The 22650-nt window shown below is 29.2% G+C and overlaps 2 protein-coding genes across 7 annotated transcripts in view; one reads left to right on the forward strand and one right to left on the reverse strand.

The window, feature by feature from the left end:
* Positions 1 to 317: 317 nt before the first annotated feature.
* Positions 318 to 6776, reverse strand: LOC114189902 (auxin-binding protein T85). 3 transcript variants are annotated; one of them, XM_028078630.1, is made up of 6 exons: positions 6589 to 6776; positions 5323 to 5429; positions 4467 to 4670; positions 3720 to 3787; positions 2679 to 2799; positions 318 to 892 (listed from the first exon to the last, which is right to left on the reverse strand). In XM_028078630.1, exons 1-5 carry the CDS (start codon positions 6677 to 6679, stop codon positions 2691 to 2693), a joined length of 579 nt encoding a protein of 192 aa, XP_027934431.1. In that variant the 5' UTR covers positions 6680 to 6776; the 3' UTR covers positions 318 to 892; positions 2679 to 2690. The 3 variants fall into 3 exon arrangements, with proteins under 3 accessions (XP_027934431.1, XP_027934430.1, XP_027934428.1); XM_028078629.1 differs by lacking the exon at positions 318 to 892 and adding an exon at positions 2063 to 2509; XM_028078627.1 differs by lacking the exon at positions 318 to 892 and having other exon boundaries at positions 2163 to 2799.
* Positions 6777 to 19514: 12738 nt separating this feature from the next.
* The window catches only part of LOC114191582 (piezo-type mechanosensitive ion channel homolog), a 29708-nt gene continuing 26572 nt past the window's right edge, over positions 19515 to 22650 (forward strand). For 2 of the 4 annotated variants that reach the window (XM_028080835.1, XM_028080836.1), the window contains exon 1: positions 21573 to 21734. Coding sequence is in view for 1 of the 4 variants with exons in the window: in XM_028080833.1 (XP_027936634.1) it covers positions 19950 to 19998; positions 20574 to 20654; positions 21328 to 21487; positions 21573 to 21730 (448 nt within the window). In the remaining 3 variants the exon portion in view is untranslated. Of the gene's footprint in view, positions 19999 to 20573; positions 20655 to 21327; positions 21488 to 21572; positions 21735 to 22650 lie in introns of those variants that run through there. The other 2 variants (XR_003605982.1, XM_028080833.1) reach the window with 2 other exon arrangements.

The following is a 22650-nucleotide window of genomic DNA, read 5'->3' on the forward strand; positions in this document are numbered from 1 at the left end:
GTGCGAAAAACTTTTTGATCGCATAATTTGGAAATTTATATTTTATAATTTAAAGTTAAAAAAAATATATGAATTGTAAAATTTAGAATACATATTTAAATTCAAAAGGCATGTTTTAGATTCAATCTATTTCAAATTATACAATTTATAAATATTTTTTAATTTTTTACTCATAAATATATTCTCAGATTTATAATCTAAAAATAATTATAAATTATATATTTCATAATATATTTCCAAATTATATAATTTAATCCAAATCATTGTTAAATCTAAAAGTATATTATATATTATACATTTCAAAAATGCATTCTAAATTATATAATTCTAAGATTTTAAAATATATTATAAATTTGGTGATCTAAAACATTTAAAATTACACCATGGATTACATAATTCGGTTTGGACTAACATACGTTGACTTTTAACCTAGTCAACTAATCTCAACTTTCAATGTGAGTCGATTCATCTCGATTTTGACTCGGTTTAACTATTCTCAACTTTCTATCATGAGTCAAATGAACTCCACATTCTACTTAGACCGACGTAACTTAACCTTTAGTTCAAGTTAACTCAATTCGACCTTCGATTTAGGCTAACTTGACTCGATCTTTAGTTTAGGTTAATTCAACTCGATTTTCGATCTAGAACGACTTATCTCGACCTTTTGCTCGAGCCATATAGTCCTAACCTTCGATTGGGACATCTCTCGATATTTGGCCTAGCTGCTCTTCAACTTGAACCAACTAGTTTCGATCTTCTATCCCAAACGACTCATCCAGACCTTTAGCAAGATGCCCAGCCTCGGCCTCCGACCTTTGCAAAGGACGTTGATACTCACACCCCCATTTTACCTTACTCCCACTTGTTACGAGGCATTTTATATTTTTACCTGCATGGCAACTTGTTGAGATATAAGATCCTTATAACAGTAGAAAAAGGAAAACATGGAGAGAAACTAGGAGAACCAGAATTGAAGGAAACTGTGGTTTTGTGTGCTTGAGTTAAGTGCTGCATATTGGAGTTGGACATTGTGTCCTCGTCACCGTTGGTGTGTTGTGGTGACTGTGCTCGTGACCCTTTCTCACTACCTACCATAGCCGGCGGTTGTTTTTCCTTTTTTGTGAGTGTGAAAAGATTGACGAACAACCGTTGTTTGGCGTGACACGCCACATATTTTCTGTACATTATTCAATTAATGAAGAAATTTATAGTAAATTTTTTCTTCGATTAATGGTTTGAAAGTTAACCGTGACATGTGGGCTGATTTTATGGTACGACTTTGGGTCTCTATTGCCCTCTCGTCTCTCTAATTTTCATATCTAATAATTTCACATTCTCATTACGTTTGAATTAGTGCATATACACAGCACAAATAGCTGAGATGCGGAGAATAAGACATTTTATATTCTATCAATGCGTTGATGAGGATGTTTTTCTGAGAAAGTTTGTTCTAATGCTGCTACTTTTATTAGTATATTTTTGTTCATAATTTGGTAAATTTAATCAGTATTCAATTGTTAAGCTCCAATTGATTATATTAAGCTCATTTCTTTTCTAAATGTTTGGACTTTTCTAATATTTGGATTGATGCCGTATAGAAATAATAAGTTATTCTTGATTTAGTTCTTTAATTTTTAATGAAAATTAAAATTAATTTCTCTTCAAAACTTTATCTCAATTTAATCTCTTAACATATCTACACTTTAATGTTAGTTTAAAAACATATTTACAATGTCAAATAAATTTAACAAAATTTGGTTAAAATAATTAAATTCATACATTTATAAAGTTAGAAAATTAAATTAAATCAAAACTTTAAAAATAAACTAATTTACAATTTTTCTTTTTCTAAAAGTTAAGAGAACAAAATCATATTTAACTCTTTATTCTTTGAAAATTGACGAGCTATTGCTATTTGGCCAAAAATGCAACCTAGGTGACAAATCTGACAAACACCACAACGAACTTCAAGTAGTTTAGGAAACATCAGTAGTAGGAAAGTGTATTTAAAACGAAAGAAATGAACTTACGAAACGATGTAACCTATAGAGCACAACAATAACATCACAATACTCACTTGACCAACTTAAGAACTAAAGAAACTAGTGTTTTTTCTTTAAACACAAGCGAGCATCAAACCAAAACTAAACAATAGGACCTTAACAACTCAATAACTGCTTGAATTTACCAAAATAATAACAAGATCAGAAATAAACCAGCAACATCTGAACATACTTTCTCAGACAAAGAAGTGCATACTGTTTAATGACTAGTCAGTATTTAAGGGGAAGGTAGATGAAAACTTTCTTTTATAATTTAGCAAGTTTTCCTTCATCTCTGTTAAAACGTTCATGGTTTTAAAGCGGAGATCAGATGCAGCTTAAATGTTGGACATTGTTAATAGCGCCCTAGAACGATTGTTGGATCCACACTTAAATCAACGATATGCTAAGAGCTGTATGAGTCCAAAAATTGCTATCGCAACCATCCATACTCGCAGAATCATCTGGACCAAATTGTGGCAATCTTTCATAAAAGGCTTAAAACGCTCCAGTCTTTGTGAATGAAATGGTAATACAAGACTAAATAAAATAAAATTGTCTTCATATAGCTTTAAATTTCTTGCTAAGAAAACACTCAGTGATAGAAAATCTCCAGTAATAAAATGTACAAACCTTGGCTACCAATCATAGTTCGTCTTTTGGAGATTCCTTCTTATAACATTGCTCATCCCAGTAATAGGGGAATTTCATTTGCGCTGCAGTGTGAGGCATGGACCAGTCTTCGTATGTAAATCTAGTCATAATAACCAAAACATTCATAATGAGTAATAAGAAAACAAATGATGGAAATATATAAAGTTGTCTGTCTCACTGTCTCATATAGAGACGTATTCAAAAATATCTAAAGGAAAGCTATCCAGAGTAAAAATAAAATAAAAAAAGACACATAATTGCATTACTAAATCATAAGACTGCATTGTGAAAATTCAGAATACATATGGGCCCCGTGTTTAATTTTGAGGAGGGAGCGCTACCCTTCCATAATTAAAAAAAAAAAACAAAAAACATTATATAATGCCACCTACGTAGAAAGAAGAGACGCATTTCAGTGGGAAAATATTTAAAAACTATTGAATTAGTGACGAAGAAGCGTATCTCACCGGACTGATGATATGGTTCGGGTATAATGGCCATTCACAGTCATTAGGTATAAAATGGTTTGTACGCAGTTTCAATTTATATGATATGAAGTCAAACTCATTCTTAAAACAAACTACTCGTACAGAACAACCGAATTCAACCTTTATCTGCACAAAACCAAACCATGTAGAATTCTTAAACAAACTTCATACTAATAATCTTTTTATGGTCGACTATAGAACACATTATGTTAAGTCAGTGCAATATAAGCATAAAATTGCAATTCAGATTTTGGTTTATCCATTTAGTATGATTTATTAATTTTGTTTTAAATAAAATCAATCAACATATATAAGAATCTAGAGAAGAAAACAACATAACCAGCAGAGAATGAAAAAACAAAGTAGAATATGCATTTTTGGGTATACCATCTACTGAGTTACTAGGAAATAAGAATGCGTTTACTAATCATAGTAAATAAAGAGCTTCAGCAGTTTGCCATGTTTGGAAGAGCCAAGATAAGAGTTAGTAAAGTATGAAACGTTGAGTGCTGGTAAGAGAAGAAGTACATACAATTTAACAGGTGGACGAGATATTATAACAAGCACTTGTAAATCCTCGTGCTCGTTGGTGTTCCAAACCTGTAACACAGAATCTCTTAGTAATTTAAGAATCCACAGGGTAGAAGAAGACCTTGACTAAACAATAAATATCACCACAAAAGTGTCACGGGTTAGAGTAGAATATAAACAATGGAGATGGAACAAAGAAATGATAACAAACTCCCAAGAGTTACTTCATCCGCCCAACTTGCATTTCTTTGGACATCATTTGACATGGCACACAGACCCAACCAAAGCTAGTACTCTTTCAATAAGCTCACGCATTCTAGTTTACAAAACGGACAAGGAAAGGCTAGCGCTACATGCCAGCCTGCTATATTTTCTCAGGTAAAAGAAAAGTTTAAACTTCTTACAATATGATGCTCCCCAACAAGCAAAATTGTCAATAATATTACTAATAGCCATACATGCCAAGTAATCATTATCCAAATTACAAAAGTAAGTATCCATGACGTCTTATCTTTCCCGTTATCAACTTTTTGATCTGTAAAAACCATATAGATCCTTACATATGTATCGATTCTTTAGATTACGTGATCAACAACCCATAACATTTAGAAAAATTGGCACTTAACATTCTAATGTTTATGACTTGTCCTGAACATATTATTCTCAAGAATGTTTACAATCCTAAACCTTTTTTACCAAAATCAAATTAAATTGGAGGGGCCTGTCTTCTTTGCTTAAAATGGTTTACCTGATGAACATCATTAACAGGAATATGAAATGTGCTATTGGCAAAGATAAAGTGCTCCTGCGGCTTTCCAGGGTATTTTCCATGCGAATCTGATGCAAGATAAAGAGTGCCACTCCCTTTGAGAACAACAAAAACCTCTTCACAGGAATGCCTATGAATTGGGGTGTATGTTCCAGGTGTAAATGTTTGAAGCCATACTTCAACCTGTTCCAGGAAAGTTTGGAAATATGATAATACAGAAACATTTTGAACATCATAGACCACACAGATGGCTGCCAAAAGGATTCAATACCTAAAGCTGAGCAGTTTTGGACTATCAATCGTCATAGTAAAAACTAAGTTTTTCTTTGACTTCTAAAAGCTAGTATAATAAAACTGAGTTTGTTTAGAAAAGTTTCTTCAGAGGGATTTCTACGAGAAAGAAATAAGAAAATAAAATAAAATAATTTTTTCCATGAGCAAAAATTAACTAATGTACAAATCAAAAATAAGAATTCAAAGAATTCATGTAAAAGAGCTTCTACAAAATAGTTTATGTATAAGTTAATTTTAACTTTAAAAGAAAACTCATTTCATTTTTTCTTCTTATTTTTGTCCCTTAAAATCCTTCTGGAAAAGTTTATCCCAAGAACCTGCTTATCAATAACAATTCTATTGTTTCAATAAACAAACGGCATAACAATTAGAGTATTATAAACAGTCAGCTGCTCCTTCAGTTAACTCCCTTTTTCACATTTACTTCTTGATACCTATCATTCAATACAATTTGACCTCACTTTTATTAATATAATATGTTAGTAATAACAGCATTTCACGATTGTCATATGACTTATCATATCAAATAAAGGTTGGATACCTCCTTCAATCCATGCAATAATGAACCTGCAACAGTCATGTGAGAGAGTCCCGCCCTACCATAGTTATCCTGAGGAATCTCGCTGATATTTCTCACTAGTGGTAACCCTGTATATTTGTGGATTTAAAAAATGAACCCAGAAATTTTAATCGAGTAAAAAACAACACTGGTAGATAGCACTTTATCATATGACAGAATTCTTTCATTAAAAAGCAGCACGCGAGATAGTAATCATCATTTGATAGCCAGAACAAACATCTCCGTAAATATATAAAAAATAAAGTCATGTACATGTCATGTTATGATATTAGCTTAGACCATCGTATGTACTTACCGGAAAAAATTAAGAATGTAAAACGAATAGAACTTTACTATAAGTCAATTTTAGTTTAAGCACCTCGACTTTTGGAGAAATTTGGATAGTTTCTATAAAAATTAACTTTAGCTTATTGGAAATGTTCATTTTAATTATTTTTTTCTTTCTTCTAACTTTGTTTCTTTATAAGTGTTTAGAGAGAAGTTTATGAATAAATTTGTCCAAATAAAACCTTAAACTCACTCAGAATTATCAAGAAGAGGCTGGTTCGAGTACCAGTAGACTACGCCCTCTTAAACAAGATTTTGAGTTCGCTTTTTATAGATATGGTAAGCAAGTTCTGAATTTCAGCATTGTGGACGGAAAAATGTAATTGAGAAAGGAAACCCGCAAAATGTAGTCAGGTTCTCTAACGGAAATTAGTTATTGGGAAAATCATGGATAAACAACCAAAAAAAATTCTCACTCACGACGTTATTAGGCATCCATTTCATCCATAGAGACATATTAGCAGGGAGTTGTATAATAACAATGATTGTACTGAAAAATGAAGGGCCAGGTAACCATTTGCAACAATACAACTTAGAAATACATGCTTATGTGATAATCAAAGCAAAGAAAAAACGAATGAGGATGAAATAGAATGCCTATAATGTATATATATAGCAGGCACGAGTTAGTAGTGATGCCAAGACAAATCGTCAAACACACACTGTGCAAAGCATAGTCAGCAACCTAATCGCGTCGAGCGCATCACATTTATACCGGATGAAGTGTTTGGTGAAAAGAACACAAATCAGAATCCAAAAAATAACAATTACAAAGCTAAAAGACCGTTAAAGAGGAGAAGACACATCGATATAAGCACAAAGGGAGAGAAGGGATGCAGAAAGAAAGTCACGAGTAACATGAAAAAGAGGATGGAAAGAATAATAAGCATAAGAACTAACCAGTAAGGGGGCATGGCGAAGAAGCTAGAACAAGTGCAGAAAATGAGAAGAGACAGAGCAAAAGTAGCGAAGTCTCATAACGTTCTACCATCTTCTAACAAATTCTGGTGATCACGACGTGCACACACCACAAATTGCAGAAGCACTGTGACAACCACCTAATCATCTTATGTTTTGTACTCGTGGCTACACCACCAAATATCGACATGTTTTTCATTATTTTAATGTGATCTAAGATGTTCACATGAAGTAGTTTTATACGATAGAATAAAATAAGTACGAATAAACATATTAAAAATATTTTTTTAATAAGGTATTTACGATGGGTTGTTTACCAAACTTAAATTTAAACTTATTTCACCTTACAAAATATGTATCATTCACAACCAATTTTAATGATTATATTTAAAATCACTATTTATATATTAATTTATAAAATAAAAAATTATTAATTATTAAAATAATCATTATTATAAATAAAAAATTAAAATTAGTCTATAATTTGATTTTATAAAATTTAGATAATAAAATTTTAGTTACCAAAAAAATTGGTCACTAAACATTCTACCAAGATTTTTATTACTAAAGGAATTAGTTTTTAAATTAGTTTCTACTTAATTACTACTGATTAATTTATTAATTAATTATAATTTTTTATTCATAATAGTGACTATTTTAGTAATCAATAATATTTTAATTTATAAATTAGTATCTAAATTGGACACTATAGTGACTAACAATTTTATTATTAAAATTGGTTGTTAATGAAAATTTTTTTGTAATATTTAAAATAGTTAAAATTTGTTTTGCTAAGAAACATAATATGTTCAATTAATATTTTGGATCTTATATTTATGTTTGTGATTTTTTTTTATAATATTTGTTAAATAGTGTTAATTTGATTATATTTATAGTTGGATCTTATATTTGTTAATGGATAAAGGGGTTTATAGTTGGCCTTTATAACTTAAGTGGTGCGGTTATTTATTTTGTGACGTGGAGTTTTGTTATATTTGTTTAGGTTAGGAGGGAAATTGTAAAATGATTTTATTAACATTGTTGAATGAAATTTGAGGAGATTTGGAGACTAGGATTTTGTAATGTGAGGATTACTCTTGACCTTCCCTTAAGGGATCTAAATTATCGAGTAAGTGTAATGGTTCAATTATAACACAACAGGTCGTTTCCACAGAGATTTGGTTTGATAAAATAGTAATCTATGATCTATTCAAGTTTGTAATGAAACAGTAATAATGGTTTGGCAAGTATACAAATAGTTTGACTAATTAACCAATATAAGTGATATTGATTAAGACATTGGGATTAAACTTGTCTTCTTTCACTTATTGCACTATTATTGATTCTCTATAAATTATGTTTTTTACTTTAATGTTCTTGGAAGTACTCTTCAATGTAATTATAAACTCATTCTTGAAGTATTGGAACCTAAGGTTATGATGTAGTGTGATCCCTCACCCTTGGTTTAATGACTCCTTGCACTAATGAATAAGACTCTTTAAACTAACTAAAGTCGTGGATCCATTCTTGGCATCTACCAAGCATTAGAAAATTTTATTGGATCTAAACTTAAACCAGTTCCCATTGCGTTTATGTTGATGCAGTAAGATGATTAATCAAGTCATCAAAGCAATAAAAGCAAATCAAGTAACTAGCATATAAAATAAGAACACAGTATATATTGAATCAAGTGTAGTACATGAAGTTTAGAAAAGTTACATCCAATCCAACCTAGGAAGAAGTTAGTTGCTCATAATGATTTCCAATACAAGAGCATGGAGTAGCTTTCCTTCTCTCTTAGTTCTCTCCAAAGATATTACAACATGTGTCTAAGAACTCTCCTAAGTCTCTCTATCTAAAATAGTATCTCCAAATCAACTCTCTAAAGTTAGCATCTAAATAACAAAGGCAAACTCTGTTTTTAGACTTTAAGTGTGTTGCTCTAGCTCCTATGAGGTTGATAAGCCATGACGTTTTCTCCCGATGTCGATTTCCTTCATGTTTGAGCTTTTAGCTTGGTGTTTCAGCAATGGAGTTTTTCCTCCTGATCTTTTGAGGCTCAATTGTCGTATTTGAATCTTCACAATCTGCCTTATGGGGCTCAACGACATCTTTGGGGCTTGACGCTAACTTCCTAATTACCTTCAATTTACTTGTATAAACAACACAAACACATCAATTTTCACATTTTATACCTTCTCTACTCCTCATTTTGTATTTTAGGTAAAAAAAGGTTTGTTTTGCTAAGATTTATATCAAAATTAAAAAAAGATAAGTGTGTAAAGGATTTGTAATTTCAAGTAAGCTAGACAATTATCAATTATGTGCATCGATTGTGGGTTCATGTAGTTTGGTCGTCTTCCATTGAGTATCAAAAAGTCATTCAATATCGAAGCCATTGAGTATCGAAGGCGAGTGTGAGTGGTTATTGTGTGATTTTGAGTTTTGATTTTGGTTGTTTTGCTATTTTGGTGTTACGATTATGCTAGGATTAAAAATTGGTTTGCTTTGGTCTTTGTTGTTTCCATGTATTTGTTTGTGCCCTTTTTTATGCACTTTGTCGGTAAATTGTGGTTTATAGTCCCACCATGTGAAAATGTGTGTATAGTGTTGTCTTCCCACACACAATATATATATATATATATATATATATATATATATATATATATATATATATATATATATATATATATATATATATATATGGTTAAATATGTTTTTTGTCCTTCAACTTTTAGTGAAAATTGGAATTAGTGTCTCTTGGAAACATTGAACCAATTTAGTCCCTTGACATTGTAAATGAGTGGATCTAGTCCTTTTAACCAAATTTTATTAAGTTTAATTCACGTTTCAAACGTATTTCTAACATTGAAACGAATATGTGTGAAACAGTGTAAATAACCTAAAATACTATAATAAAATGTGTTTAAAATGTCAAATAAACTTTATAAAATTTGGTTAAAATGACTAAATTCACACATTTTCAGAGTTGATGGACTAAATTGGTTCAAGGTTTTCAAGAGGAACTAATTGCAATTTTCACTAAAAGTTGATGGACTAAAACATATTTAATATATATATATATTGAAAACTTTTTTTTTAATTAGAAAAAATAATTTATATATAACAAATATAATTTGCTCCCTAAAATTTTTGTTAAAGTTTCGATTATAGTCAAGTCACAATTAAAATTCGGTTATGGAAAAACACATAATACATTAATTTTTTTCTTTTATAATCATAAAAAATGAATATACAAAAAGGTTCATGAGATAAAAAATAATCTTAATAACTATTAAACTAATATTTTATTATCGAGTGAGACAATGGAGAGTTACATTTTTTTCTTTGAGAAATAAAGGAAACAAATGAAAAATGAAAGCAAAAATAATGAGTATGTGTCTAACTTATTTGTTCTTAAAAAACAAAAAGAAAACATGAGAGTGAGAGATGAGTACAATTTTGTGAAAAACTAAAAAGGCAATGAGAAAGAAAATAAAAAATATCTTAATAAATATTTGGTTTAATTACTCTTTTGGTTACCGTTTCAAAACATGTCAAGTTGGTCCTTCAGTTCTTTTAATCTCAATTTCGTCCCAATTTTTCGGTCGCAAATTGATATTTTTAAACAAAAACAGATACCAAAGAGTAATTAAACCGAAATATTTTTATTCTTTATTATATTTGATTTTATGTTTTATTATTTAAAAACATTAAATGTTTAATTTTATAAAAAAAATTAAAGACACACAATTTAATTTTTATCAATTTCTAAAATATATGACTTATGATTTTAAAATTTTTTAAAATTTCAAAAATATATATATATATATATATAACTTTTTTAACTTAATTCATGATGAACCAACTTTTATAAATTGGGTTGATTCACTTTAATATCTTTATAGAAAATGTAAGAAGCGAGAGCACTTACGAGTATGAGAATCGAAAAGAAGATCTCCCCACAGTCCCCATAAATTAGTAATCAAGATGAGCATGGTCTTCATCACTAATCCAACAACCACAATTGCAAAAATTTTGTGTCATATGATCTCAGTCTTGTCGAAGATTGTAGGGCTGTATAAATTATATAGATTAATTCCACCATCATCACCAATACTACAATTTTTTTATATTTTAAATTGTAAATTTTAGAATATATTTTTTATTTTATGTTCTATTCATTTTATAATATAGGTTAGATAGTATATTTCCTAATGAATTTTTTATTTTATATTTCAAATTTTATTTCAAAGCATAAATTGTATATTTTATTGTATATTTCAAAATGCAAATTTTATATTTCAAATTAAATATTTTAAAATACAAAAGAAAATTGATATTTAACCTTCTAAATTATATAATTCGAAATATTTTCTTATTACATATACTAAAAGATAAATTTAAAACTTTGAAGTTTTTGGAGATCTATGATGCACAGATACGATACGTGTATCTGATACGATACGTATCCGATACGTCAATACGTTTTTTTTTTTTAATAATAGGATACGATACGTGATAGATACGTGATAGATGAATATTGAAAAAGTGTACAATAATTCTTACAAACAAATAAATATATGATTGTTATTCTGTAAATCCAAATTTTCTAATTAGAGACCAATTATTTTGGTAGCTAAAACCTGGTAGCTAATGTTAGTGACCAATTTAAAAATCAATTCATAATTGAAACTATTTTAATTATCAATTTGGAGACCAATTATAATTTTTTTGAACTATTTTAGTTCTCAATTTGGTCACTATATAGTGAATAATTATTTTTTTCACTAAAATTGGTCATTATTCAAAGATTTTATTGTATTATACTACGACTTTATAAATTAGATACTTCATTGATAAATATCGATAAAGAATCGGACACGATATGTGTCAGACACGACTATATGACCCAAATTGAAGTATCAGTGCATTATAGATACACAGAGATGCACAATGAAATCATGAGGCAGGGAGGAAGAATTTATTTTTGCATCCCACTTTTTTTCTTCCTGCGCCTAATAAAAGTGACAATTTTCAAATTTCCTCTAGTTAAAATTATAATAAAAGTTCATATACCTCATTAATATTAAATTTTTTCATATTGAAAGTTCCAAAAGATATTTTTGAATTTAAAAGTTATTTTCTGGAATACTTAATCCGAAAATTATAAAAGAATATATTTCAGATTGAGTGTTCTAAAAAGTATTTATGAATCTAAGAATACATTTTGGAATATTTATTCTGAACTTCTTCTTTTTTATTCTAGAAGGTATTTCTAGATCAGAAAATACATTCTAGAATAATCATTCACGAGTATAAAAAAAAAATCTAAAATAAGTGTTTTGAAAGACATTTACAGATTTGGAAATGTTTTCCGGAACATCCTAATGTATAAAAACAAATCTTCCTAAATGGTGAATCTAGAAGATGTTTCTGGACTAAATTTCTTTTTCCGGATTGAGTGTCCACCTTAAATCTGTATATTCATATTCTTCGGTACCTCCAAAGCAAACAATATGGTACACAATGACTCACCCAATTTCTTCTACCACCATGCTTCTCCCCTCTCTCTCTCTCTCCCCCCCTCTCCCCAACATGCTACAACATTATATATACTAACGTACATATAGACGTTATTGTGCTTGTGTATACGCATTTTTTAAATATGAATGATAGTATCTTAATAAAATAATGTAATGTTATTAAATTAATATATAAAATAAATTTATATTTATTAAAAATGAAGTGAAATGTTAAAAATAAAGTGAAATATAGAAAAGTTAATTGTTGATGAATAAAAAAAATAAGATAAACAATTTTATAGAAAATAGGTCAAAATAACCATTAATTTTAAAAAATAATAAATAATTATATTATAAAGGGTAAAATTGGTATTATGAAATGTGGACACAAAAGATAGAATCCTCTTTATTATTGTTATAGATACTTCCAGAAGTACATATTCGCCATCACCAACGCCTATTCATTTGATGAGGGTACAAATCCCTCCAACGAGTCAGACAAACTAAAGTAGTAGTAAAAAATGTTTGTGAACCGCTTTAGAACGAACTCTTCCATTACACCAACCTTATTATCTAAATCATGAGGGTGTCAAGCAGCATATATAAATCATGGAGGTGTAGGGAGAAGGAACCACAAACTTGTATGCATATAGGTCTACTTCTCTCCTCTTATTTTTCTTTTTCCCTGACACACTTCGCCTTTACTTTTGAGATACTTCTTATGCCACGAGCCTTATCCCATACTTCTCGTATAAGATTTGTCTTTGATTTCAAGGTATTTCTTGTGCCACGAGCCTCATCCTGTACTTATCGTTTAAAATTTGTTTTTGCTTTCGAGGTATTTCTTATGCCACGAGCCTCCTCTCGTACTTCTCGTATAAGATTTGCCTTTGTTGAATATCTTATTTAAGTATTTTATTTCCTGAAGCTTGGCCAACATGTAGTTTACTTGTGTCGAACTCAAGTATATTTCATTATTCCTTGATGAAAATCGTGCAAAGCTTGAAATGGTGACTATGGTGGATTTGCATAAGCTTGGTGTTAAAAGAAAATGGCTCTTAGTTTTGGTGATTTAATGGTGGGATCAAGGTTTTTTGTGGAGCTTTAAAAGAGGTTAGGCCAACTATAGAGAAAGGGGTGCTAAAGAGACATCTTGGGATGCTCTAGCAAGTGATTGAGAGAAGAAGTATGGCTCAAAAATAATTTTGGCAACATAACATTATCATTCTCAAAGTGAGAAATACATGGGGAGACACCTCTATTTATAGAGTAAGGTGTCTCCAAAATGGTTAAAACCCTAGAATGTTAACATGCACCAAAACCCTAAAAATGCTATCTTGGTGAAGGAGAGTTTGACATGTAGCAATCCTTACTCTCACAAAACAAACCACTCATGTGTTGCTATGTGAAAAACTACTTTATGAAAAGCCTCTCCAATAAGATAATGACACATAGCCACTACCTATGTAAGATAACTCTCCATTAAAGAGCTTGACATGTGGCACATGTGGGATGCTCTTCTTAAGTTAGCTTGATTAACATAATTAAACATCAAAGAATTGCTTAAGTAGACGCATATGATGCTCCCTACTTAAGCAAGATTGTTTTTAAAACCCTACACTACTTAGCCCTTTATACAAGGCCTAGAAGAAACCTACACTACTTGACCCTTAATACAAGGCCTAAATATTCATAATCTACTAAAGATACTCCATTATGGCCTAAAAGAAAAGAGATTTGCTTCACCTTACAAAGATTACTCTATCTCTTCATGAAAGTGCTTGACCGTGCTAGGGGGTATACCATCAGAACAATATCCCTTAAGTTGTGGCTTGGGATAGAGGGTAAACACGTGACATTCCTTGAGTTGTAGCTCATAATGACATCTCTTGAGTTGTGGCTCAGAATGACATCTCTTGAGTTGTGGCTCGGGATGGTGGATGAACACGAGGAATCCTTGAGTTGTGGCTCGGATTAGCGAGTGTTGTCGGTGTAAGTACGCGAGTTGTGGCTCGTACGGATGGGTCCAAAAAGATTGCCCTTCTCGGTATTTAGCCAACGAGTTTGGTAGTTTTGAGACATTATGAACTATGTTTCGTATCGGGAACTTCACTTGGCGTTACAAAGTATGGTCCGTAGCAAGTTTCTCGCACATGTTCTACAAGTTATGGCTTGTAGGTATGACAACAAAGGGAATCTTGAGGTTTCATCTAAAGACGTAGAGCATGGATAACATGGTGGTGGCCATTTGGTATGAAATCAAAGGATAGAGTTCCTTTTATGTGTGTCTGCATATCTAGGATTATATTTTTTATATATATGTTATTATGTTAGCTCACCCTATTTGCTTGTGTTTGACGATGATCATGTAATCCGTTACACGGGAGCAGATGATGTTGCAGGTGGTTCTGGTGAGGCATAACATCAAAGAGGGACTAGCTAGGAAGAGCTTTTCCAGAGTTTTACTTTTTATGGGGTTTGGATCTTTTGTAAACATTTATTTTTATTTGACTTGAAACTTGTAGTTGATAATTATGATTTATAGATTTTGAATTAATGGAGATTTTAATAGAGGTTTTCATTTTCCCTCGTTTTGGGAAAAGGTAGAATAAATTAATGTGTAATTATTATCTATTTTTTTATTTACTTAAAATTAGTAATATCCAACCGGATGTTACACAAGCAGGAAAAGTCTCACATGGAACAAAAGATAAAAGAAGACCAAGAAAAATGACTGAAACTTAACTTACACAAACAAAAAACTGATTGGTCCAAATTGAAGAGCTCATTGCGAGGATCACCCATAGAGTCTCATATCTTCAATCAGACGAACAGAGAAGGATAACCCTTAGAAAGAAGTCAAAAAACTCTAAAAAAATGTTTTTTGAAAAAATAATGTATTTTAAAATAATGAAACTCGTTTATAATAATTCTATTTATACTAAAATCTTTTAATATTAAAATAATCGAATATCACTATTTTAAATCACTTTCAGTTTTGAAATATAATTTTCTAAGATTTTACAAATTCTAATTTCACATGTAAATTACATAGACTAAAAAATACTTAATTTTTTTTATGATTTTAATTAGTTTGAATAATTTTATTATGAGTTGATTTATTAACTTACTTAAAATACTGAATTGTTTTCTGAACATATTTTTTTAATCATATTAATTTTTAAAATCTATAACTTTTAATAACTTTTTCTTAACTGAATTTAACTTGTTCAACAATGAAATAGATTGGATTTATTGGAAAAAGACGTTGAAAACCGACAAACCATTTTAATATAAACTAAATGGATTTGGACCGATGTAGAATTTTTTTTATTGTTTCGATGTAGAATTTTTTTTATTGTTTCGATGGTTGTTAAATTGATTAAATTCTAATCCAATATTATAGTGAGTGGTAATTTTATCCAATAGATTCGTTTAATTTTTAAACATAAATGACAATAATATAATTATCTTTTTCTTGGAAAATGATATGATTATACGGCTGGGGTTCTTCCACGAGTCCGGCTTCTTCCGATAGTCCAATAACCGAGTTTTGGTTCTTAGTCCGGTGGGAGTTTGAGCTTTTTTGTTAGCATTGGTGTGATTTTTGTTCGTTCTCTTTCACTACACTACACTACAAAAATAATGACGAAGTTATAACATATTTATTTTTATTTCGATGTCAAACATGTCATATATAATATGTTATTTTGATGTACATATTTAGTATTTTGATGTCAAACATGTCCTATATAATATGTTATTTTGACGCACATATATAATATCTATTATTTTACTAACTAACTACTTATATTATTTTTGTAATACATCGCATTATTTATTATATAGCCACAATTGTCAATTTTATTTTTCATTTTTTCAAATATAAAGAGACATGGTTTTTTCCACTAGCGAATATAACAATATATTTATCAGTGAAATTAATTTACCACGACAAATTATTAAATGTTATGTGGTTTTTTATTTAATGTCACTTAATAAGCAATGATAAAATTAAAGTTTAAATATATATTTTTATCTCAATATTATCACAATTTTAATTATATTTCATTATTTTGAATGTTACCAATTTGAATTATTTTGTTAAAAAATAGTCAATATACTCTCCTGTGTTAACATTATTATTTGCAACAATAATATCATTAATTAGAGTTGATTTATTGGCAAGAAATAAGTAACATGAATAATAAATGGTCACTTGGTATTGCAAATGATGAATACTAAATGACATGTCTTTAATTAAAGTTGACTTATTGATGAGGTAATAAGTAACATGAATAATTATGTCAATTGGTATTGCAACAAAATCATCATTATGAATTTGACTAACAATATTATATTGGTTTAATTTTTAAAAAAGTATATCTAAATTGAGATTATTAAAAAAAGTGTAATAAAATTGAAGAATTCATCATAATACAGGAATAAAAAAAAAGTCTATTTAACTAAAAAGATATATAATATAATTGTGATTGAGTGACTTGCTCAAAGTTTAATAAATATTTTCGATGTATTTGAAGAAAAATAATTTAGACGTCAATTGATTTCTAGCAAGGATTTGAAATATATTATACATAAATATATTGTTTGAATAATTTTATTTTTTTAATAAATAAAATAAAAACAATTTTATTATATAACATAATATTTTTTCCAATTTTTATCTAAAGAAATAATAATTTATTGTTTTTAATATTCTATCATCTCTTAAATAAATGTTTTTATCTTCATCTTGTTGAACTTAATTTTAAATGGAACCTTATTGAGGTAATTTTTTATATAAATCAATGTTGTTTCTCATGTGAAAGTTACTTCGGTTTTTAATCAACATCAACTGTATTTTTTAATTGGTGTCATATATATATATATATATATATATATATATATATATATATATATATATATTGAATTAAACTTGATTAAAGTCACTTTTAATTAACGTTAGTTGGATTTATTTTTTTCAGTCTTGCAACTAACATATGTTACAATTTACTTAATCAAAATTGACATAATTATTTTTTGACTAATACCAATTAATTTTTTCTAATCAACCATAGTGAGTATATTTTTCAGTTAATATAAATAAAAGTTTTCTTTTTATAAACTTTAATATAAATTATTTTTTATTAACATTTTTGAGATTATTTATCCATACATGCAAGATGAAATTATTTCTTAAATGGTGTTATAAAACGTTTTTTCTATAATTATCAATAAACTATATTTTAAATTACAAACTATATTTTTAATTAAAGTCTTTCACGATTATATTTTATTCATGTTTGTAAGCACCTTTTTTTTTCTCAAACGAAGCAACCTCTGTTATTATTTTTTTTATCGAAGTTGGTTAATTTATTTTTTCTAATGCAGATCGAAAAACCTTCAATAGATTTATATTAAAATTCTTTGTGATACATATTAATCCAAAAATTTGTTTTAGTTGACATGGGTAAAGAATTTGCCAAAAATGAATCTATAGAAAAGTTAAAAAAGGATGACCATAATCAATATTATCGAACACAATTGTGATTAGAGTTAGGTGAAAATGAATTTGACCGATATTTATTAAAATATAAACCTGTAAACATATGCTAAAATAGTTTTAATAGAGTATAACAAAGAATAACTTCGACCGATGTCATTTAAAAAATATCACCAACGTATATTTTTGAGAATTATTAATTATTTTTTATTTTTATTTTTACTGGGTTGCAATTAAACTACTCTACTAAAAAAATTAAAAGTTTAAACTATTTTATTCAAATAAAATATTTAAAAGTTAAATAATTTAAAACGAAAAATATTGAAATTTAGTATATTTGTTCTTGTTATAAATTTTGAAATTCTCTGAAAATAAATACATTTACATTGCTTAAGTTAGTCAGAAGTCAATATAAATTTTAAGCTAATTATTATTATTATTTTTACTTAAATATGACTATCTGTTTAAGGTTAACGAGTTTTACTTTTGTTTTTTATAAAAAGAATATTTGTTTTTTATCCCCTCTCATAAAATTTGAAATCAATTTTTTTAATTTTTATAAAATTTGAAACCACTCTTTAATTCTTAAAAAATGTGATTTCTTTTTGCTTTAGCTTTAATCACAAGTCAATATAAATTTTAAGCTAATTATTATTATTTTTACTTAAATATGACTATCTGTTTAAAGTTAACGAATTTTACTTTTGTTTCTTATAAAAAGAATATTTGCTTTTTATCCCCTCTCATGAAATTTGAAATCAATTTTTTAAATTTTTATAAAATTTGAAACCACTCTTTAATTCTTACAGAATGTGATTTCTTTTTGCTTTAGCTTTAATCACAAGTCAATATAAATTTTAAGCTAATTATTATTATTTTTACTTAAATATGACTATCTGTTTAAAGTTAACGAGTTTTACTTTTGTTTCTTATAAAAAGAATATTTGTTTTTTATCCCCTCTCATAAAATTTGAAATCAATGTTTTTAATTTTTATAAAATTTGAAACCACTCTTTAATTCTTACAAAATGTGATTTCTTTTTGCTTTAGCTTTTAAAAATATTTTTATCTGTTCACAATTTTAAATCTCATTTTTAGTCCCTCATATTTTTTTTGTAATTTAAATAAATATAGTTTATTTTACAAATTTTAAAAGTTTTTGTGAGGTACAAATAAACATTTTGGACTACTCAACTCTTTAAAACACACAAGAAAATAAATAGTTAAGTAATGGCACATAATATTATAATAAAAAATGATCATTTTGAATATTAGAGAAAAATTATAAACAATTTTACGAGTCAATAAAAAACTTATTCATGAAATTAGAAGCATATTTATTAATTAAGATAATTATTACAAAATTTAATAGACTTATTGAAGTAATTATACAATAAAATAACGCATTTTACATATATATTATGTAAAATAATTTTTTATTTTAATCAATAAGAATATAATTAAAATACGTTTAAAACTATTATAATAAAATAAATTACCATCCTAAAAATCATCTATAACAAAATTTTGAACTTAACTTTTGATCCTTTATTGTTATTTTCGTAAAAGACACTTCTATCCCTTTTTCCACAAATCCCTGATATTTGTAGGTTGAAGACTGGTAGGTTAACAACAGAAATATTTGGTACGTTAGAATTTTGTTGACCGCCACGAGTCACGGTTTTAAATGGAAATGGCACCAAAATAAAAAACGTCTCAAATGATCAAATGACCATCTTACCCTGCCACATGAGCCGGCTTGAGGCAGAAGCAACGCGGTTCCAAAGTACGAGAATGGAAAACAAATTATTTTTTATTTTATTTTATACGAGAAAATTTCTAATTGGACAATGGCAGCATAGAGAGTCGCGTAATTATTAACTTTTGGGCAATATCTGCTTCCTTTCTTCCTCCTCCTTGGCGTAGCAGGATTTTGGCTAAAAATCGTTTATTGTTTATTTATTTATCCGTGTCATAAAAAAATAATTATTTTTATTTATATGTTATCTTCGCTCGCTTGTGATTTTAGAAAAATCTCGATCAACGGAGCTCCCAATTCTGTGTGTTTTGTAAGAGCATCTTATCTGCGAAAATTTGGGTCAAACTGAAACTGTGCAGCGAAGAGAAGAAAAGCGTGAAACCAACATTTCCATTTTGTAGAGTTGGCGGTAGTTTGCGGCGAGTTTTTCTCTTAGCGCCGGAAAGTACTTCGCGATTCGGGAAAAGCTCATTTCGCGAAGAAACGATTGAATCTCGTACCAGCTGATTGATTGATTTGAATCTCGATGTGATCGCCGTGTTTACCTCCGATTTCAATGGGAAAGTTTCTCGCTGGCTTCGTGCTGCCTTCACTGCTTCTGCCAGGTACCGTTATTTGCAATTTGTGTTTTCTCAACGAAGTAAGAGTGAGCTTCTTAGTTGGATTGAATATAGTTTTTGTCGCTAAAACTTGTAATATATTATATGCGAAGTTGACAGCATAGGCTGTTTGTTCGTCATTACTGATTGATTTGATTTTATGTAGTTATTGTTTTAAACCTAGTGAAATTCATGTCATCGTAAAATCATAATATTGCATTTGAAGATTCTGAATTAACTAGATTAGAATCACTATGAACTCGTTAATCACTAGATGCTCTTATAGTGAATCATTTATTATTAATTTTGAAGTGACAGTGAGTAGGCACTAGCGACTGGGTTGTGGCAGTATCCACATATATATTGTGTGATTTTATATTTTTATTTCTTAGTCTCAAGATTTAGAAGGAATATTATTGTTACTCTTAGTAAACAATTAAAGCAAGAGTACTAGGTTTATTTTTTAAATGTTGTTTTCAATTACCTTTTTATGTCAGATTTCTTTATGTAAAGACGACACATGATGGAATATGTACCCTCTATTGAAGTATGTGCTGATTTTATGTGCTCCTTTCTTGCAGCTGCTTTAATCAACTGGAGTTTGATCTCTCTTGTTGATTTGATCGCCTTTATTCTCATTCTGTACAATGTATCCCAATTAGGTAAGCTGCTTAGTTCTTTCTGTTTGGTTTCCAAGTTATTGTTGCTTTTAAAGTATTAAACTATAATTTTGATATTTTACCACAATTTGACAACCTTACCATGAGAATTCTACGTTGAAGAGAACTATTCTCTCATCCCCTTCTCTTTTGTTACTGGATAGTTGACAGGTTCTGTTTATCATTTGCAGATTAACAGTGAATTTGCCTCTCGTAGTAATTTTTTTAATACTTATAATTGTTAGTTGTTGGGGTAGCCTCTCACAAATAATTTCGGACTGAGTTCCTCCCAACATTTTATGCCATATATTCAGTGAGGAATGTGGTCCTTCTATGATTTTCAAAAATTTGTGAACAGGAACCATAGAAAAAGAAAAAAAATAAGGAACAGATTAACAATCAATGATGTAATTGTGGCAATCTAATCAACCACACCCCTTCAATTTTTTATTGAAACAGAGAATTCATTCGGCCTTAGTTGGAGTTGCTTCTATTTGAAAGATGACATGGTAGATCTTTTGAATGTTTATTTTATTAAGTGCTAATGGTCCTTGTGATACTAATTGCACATAAATTATTCATATGGGTTGATGATTGTTGAAACTAAGTTTTACTAATTCGTGTTGTTTTTAACAGTTTTAATTAACTACTACTATTTCTGTTTTCCTTGCTGTAGGATTTCATTTCCGCAGGAGGTTTTTGTTGCTGTGGCCAATTGTTATCTTTTCTGTAGTTGCAATACTTTCTGAGGTGACTTATTTGGTAATATGGGCTGCTCAACCGATGTCACAGAGTGTGCCACAGGCTTGGTGGGCAAAGTTGATTGGGTTTATGATGTGAGATTATTGTATTTCTCATTTACTACTGATTTTCCCGTTTATAAATACACTGATTTGTTAATTCTGGGTTATGCTCTTGCAGAGTTCAGTCATGGAAATCTCCCTATGCAATTTATTTCTTGGTTATACAACTGCTTGCTCTTCTCGTTGCGTTGGTTGATATATATGGGAAGAGACATTTTCTGAAAACATGGCAAGATTCGTCTCGGGATCATTTCTTATCAATTATAGAACATATAGGTTTGTAAGTAGTTTCTTTCATCCTTTTGTTTCTTTGTTCTCCTGTATTATGATTGCCATGTTCCAAGTGTGAACACACAATATGAAATGTCCAGTGTTGCATATGGATGTCATCTCTTGTGCTAATGCAAATAAATGTGCATTCTTCTTTGAATTGTTTTTAGTGACAAACAACATTTTTCTTGGTTGATTGATGTAAAGGTGGATTTAGTTGAAGTTTGCTTGCATTCTAGTGGATGAGATGCTATTATTCTCTTAGTCAATGCTTTGCATGATAGGCCCTGAAAATTTATATCACATGATTATTCTTATTTAGTTCTTTTACTTTCCTCTTTCTCATGCATTTGCTAGACTTTTCATCTCTCTTTGTTGTCCAATGCCTCTGTTATTAAGTTTATTCTTTATCCCACTCAATTGTTTTGTGAATTTTTCACTTTTTTTAGAATCCAAATGATAGAGGATTCTTTGAATCATGGGATCTATTCATCTATCTTCTAATTCAAATAAGAGAATTTATTCCCTAGACATTGGGGATTCACATTCTCCAAATCCTGTTTCCTTCCCCAGGATAAGTGTATTTGATGCTCATTCCAAGTTTAAATCCTTTGTTTGGAGGGTTGTCGTTAATGATGTGCCAACTGGGTTCTAAATCTTGTTCTCATTTCTTCTTGCATTGCCCATCAGCTTCTAATATATTAAGGATGACTTGTTTGGTGTGTTTCTGATGAACAGTGGTTTGTCCTATGGAGAGAAAAAAATACAGCCAATAGAAGGAAAATTTGGAGAACTTGTGGTCCCATGTGAAATAGTGTTATTGTACAATATGTAGTTGTTGGTCTCTTAAACTAGGCCAATGCTACAAGATAGTGTATGGAGCATAAGTATCCTCATCCAGATTAACCACTATCAAATTTCATCTT

Source organism: Vigna unguiculata, chromosome 7 (assembly GCF_004118075.2).
Source record: "Vigna unguiculata cultivar IT97K-499-35 chromosome 7, ASM411807v1, whole genome shotgun sequence".
Classification (NCBI taxonomy): Eukaryota; Viridiplantae; Streptophyta; class Magnoliopsida; order Fabales; family Fabaceae; genus Vigna; species Vigna unguiculata.

What these genes read in the sequence shown, in the direction of transcription:
- LOC114189902 (XM_028078630.1), bottom strand. Translation starts at nt 6,679, where the DNA reads ATGGTAGAACGTTATGAGACTTCGCTACTTTTGCTCTGTCTCTTCTCA. An exon ending in TTCGCCATGCCCCCTTACTG is followed by an intron (nt 5,430 to 6,588) that starts GTTAGTTCTTAT and finishes ACAAATATACAG; the next exon opens with GGTTACCACTAGTGAGAAAT. An exon ending in TATTGCATGGATTGAAGGAG is followed by an intron (nt 4,671 to 5,322) that starts GTATCCAACCTT and finishes TTCCTGGAACAG; the next exon opens with GTTGAAGTATGGCTTCAAAC.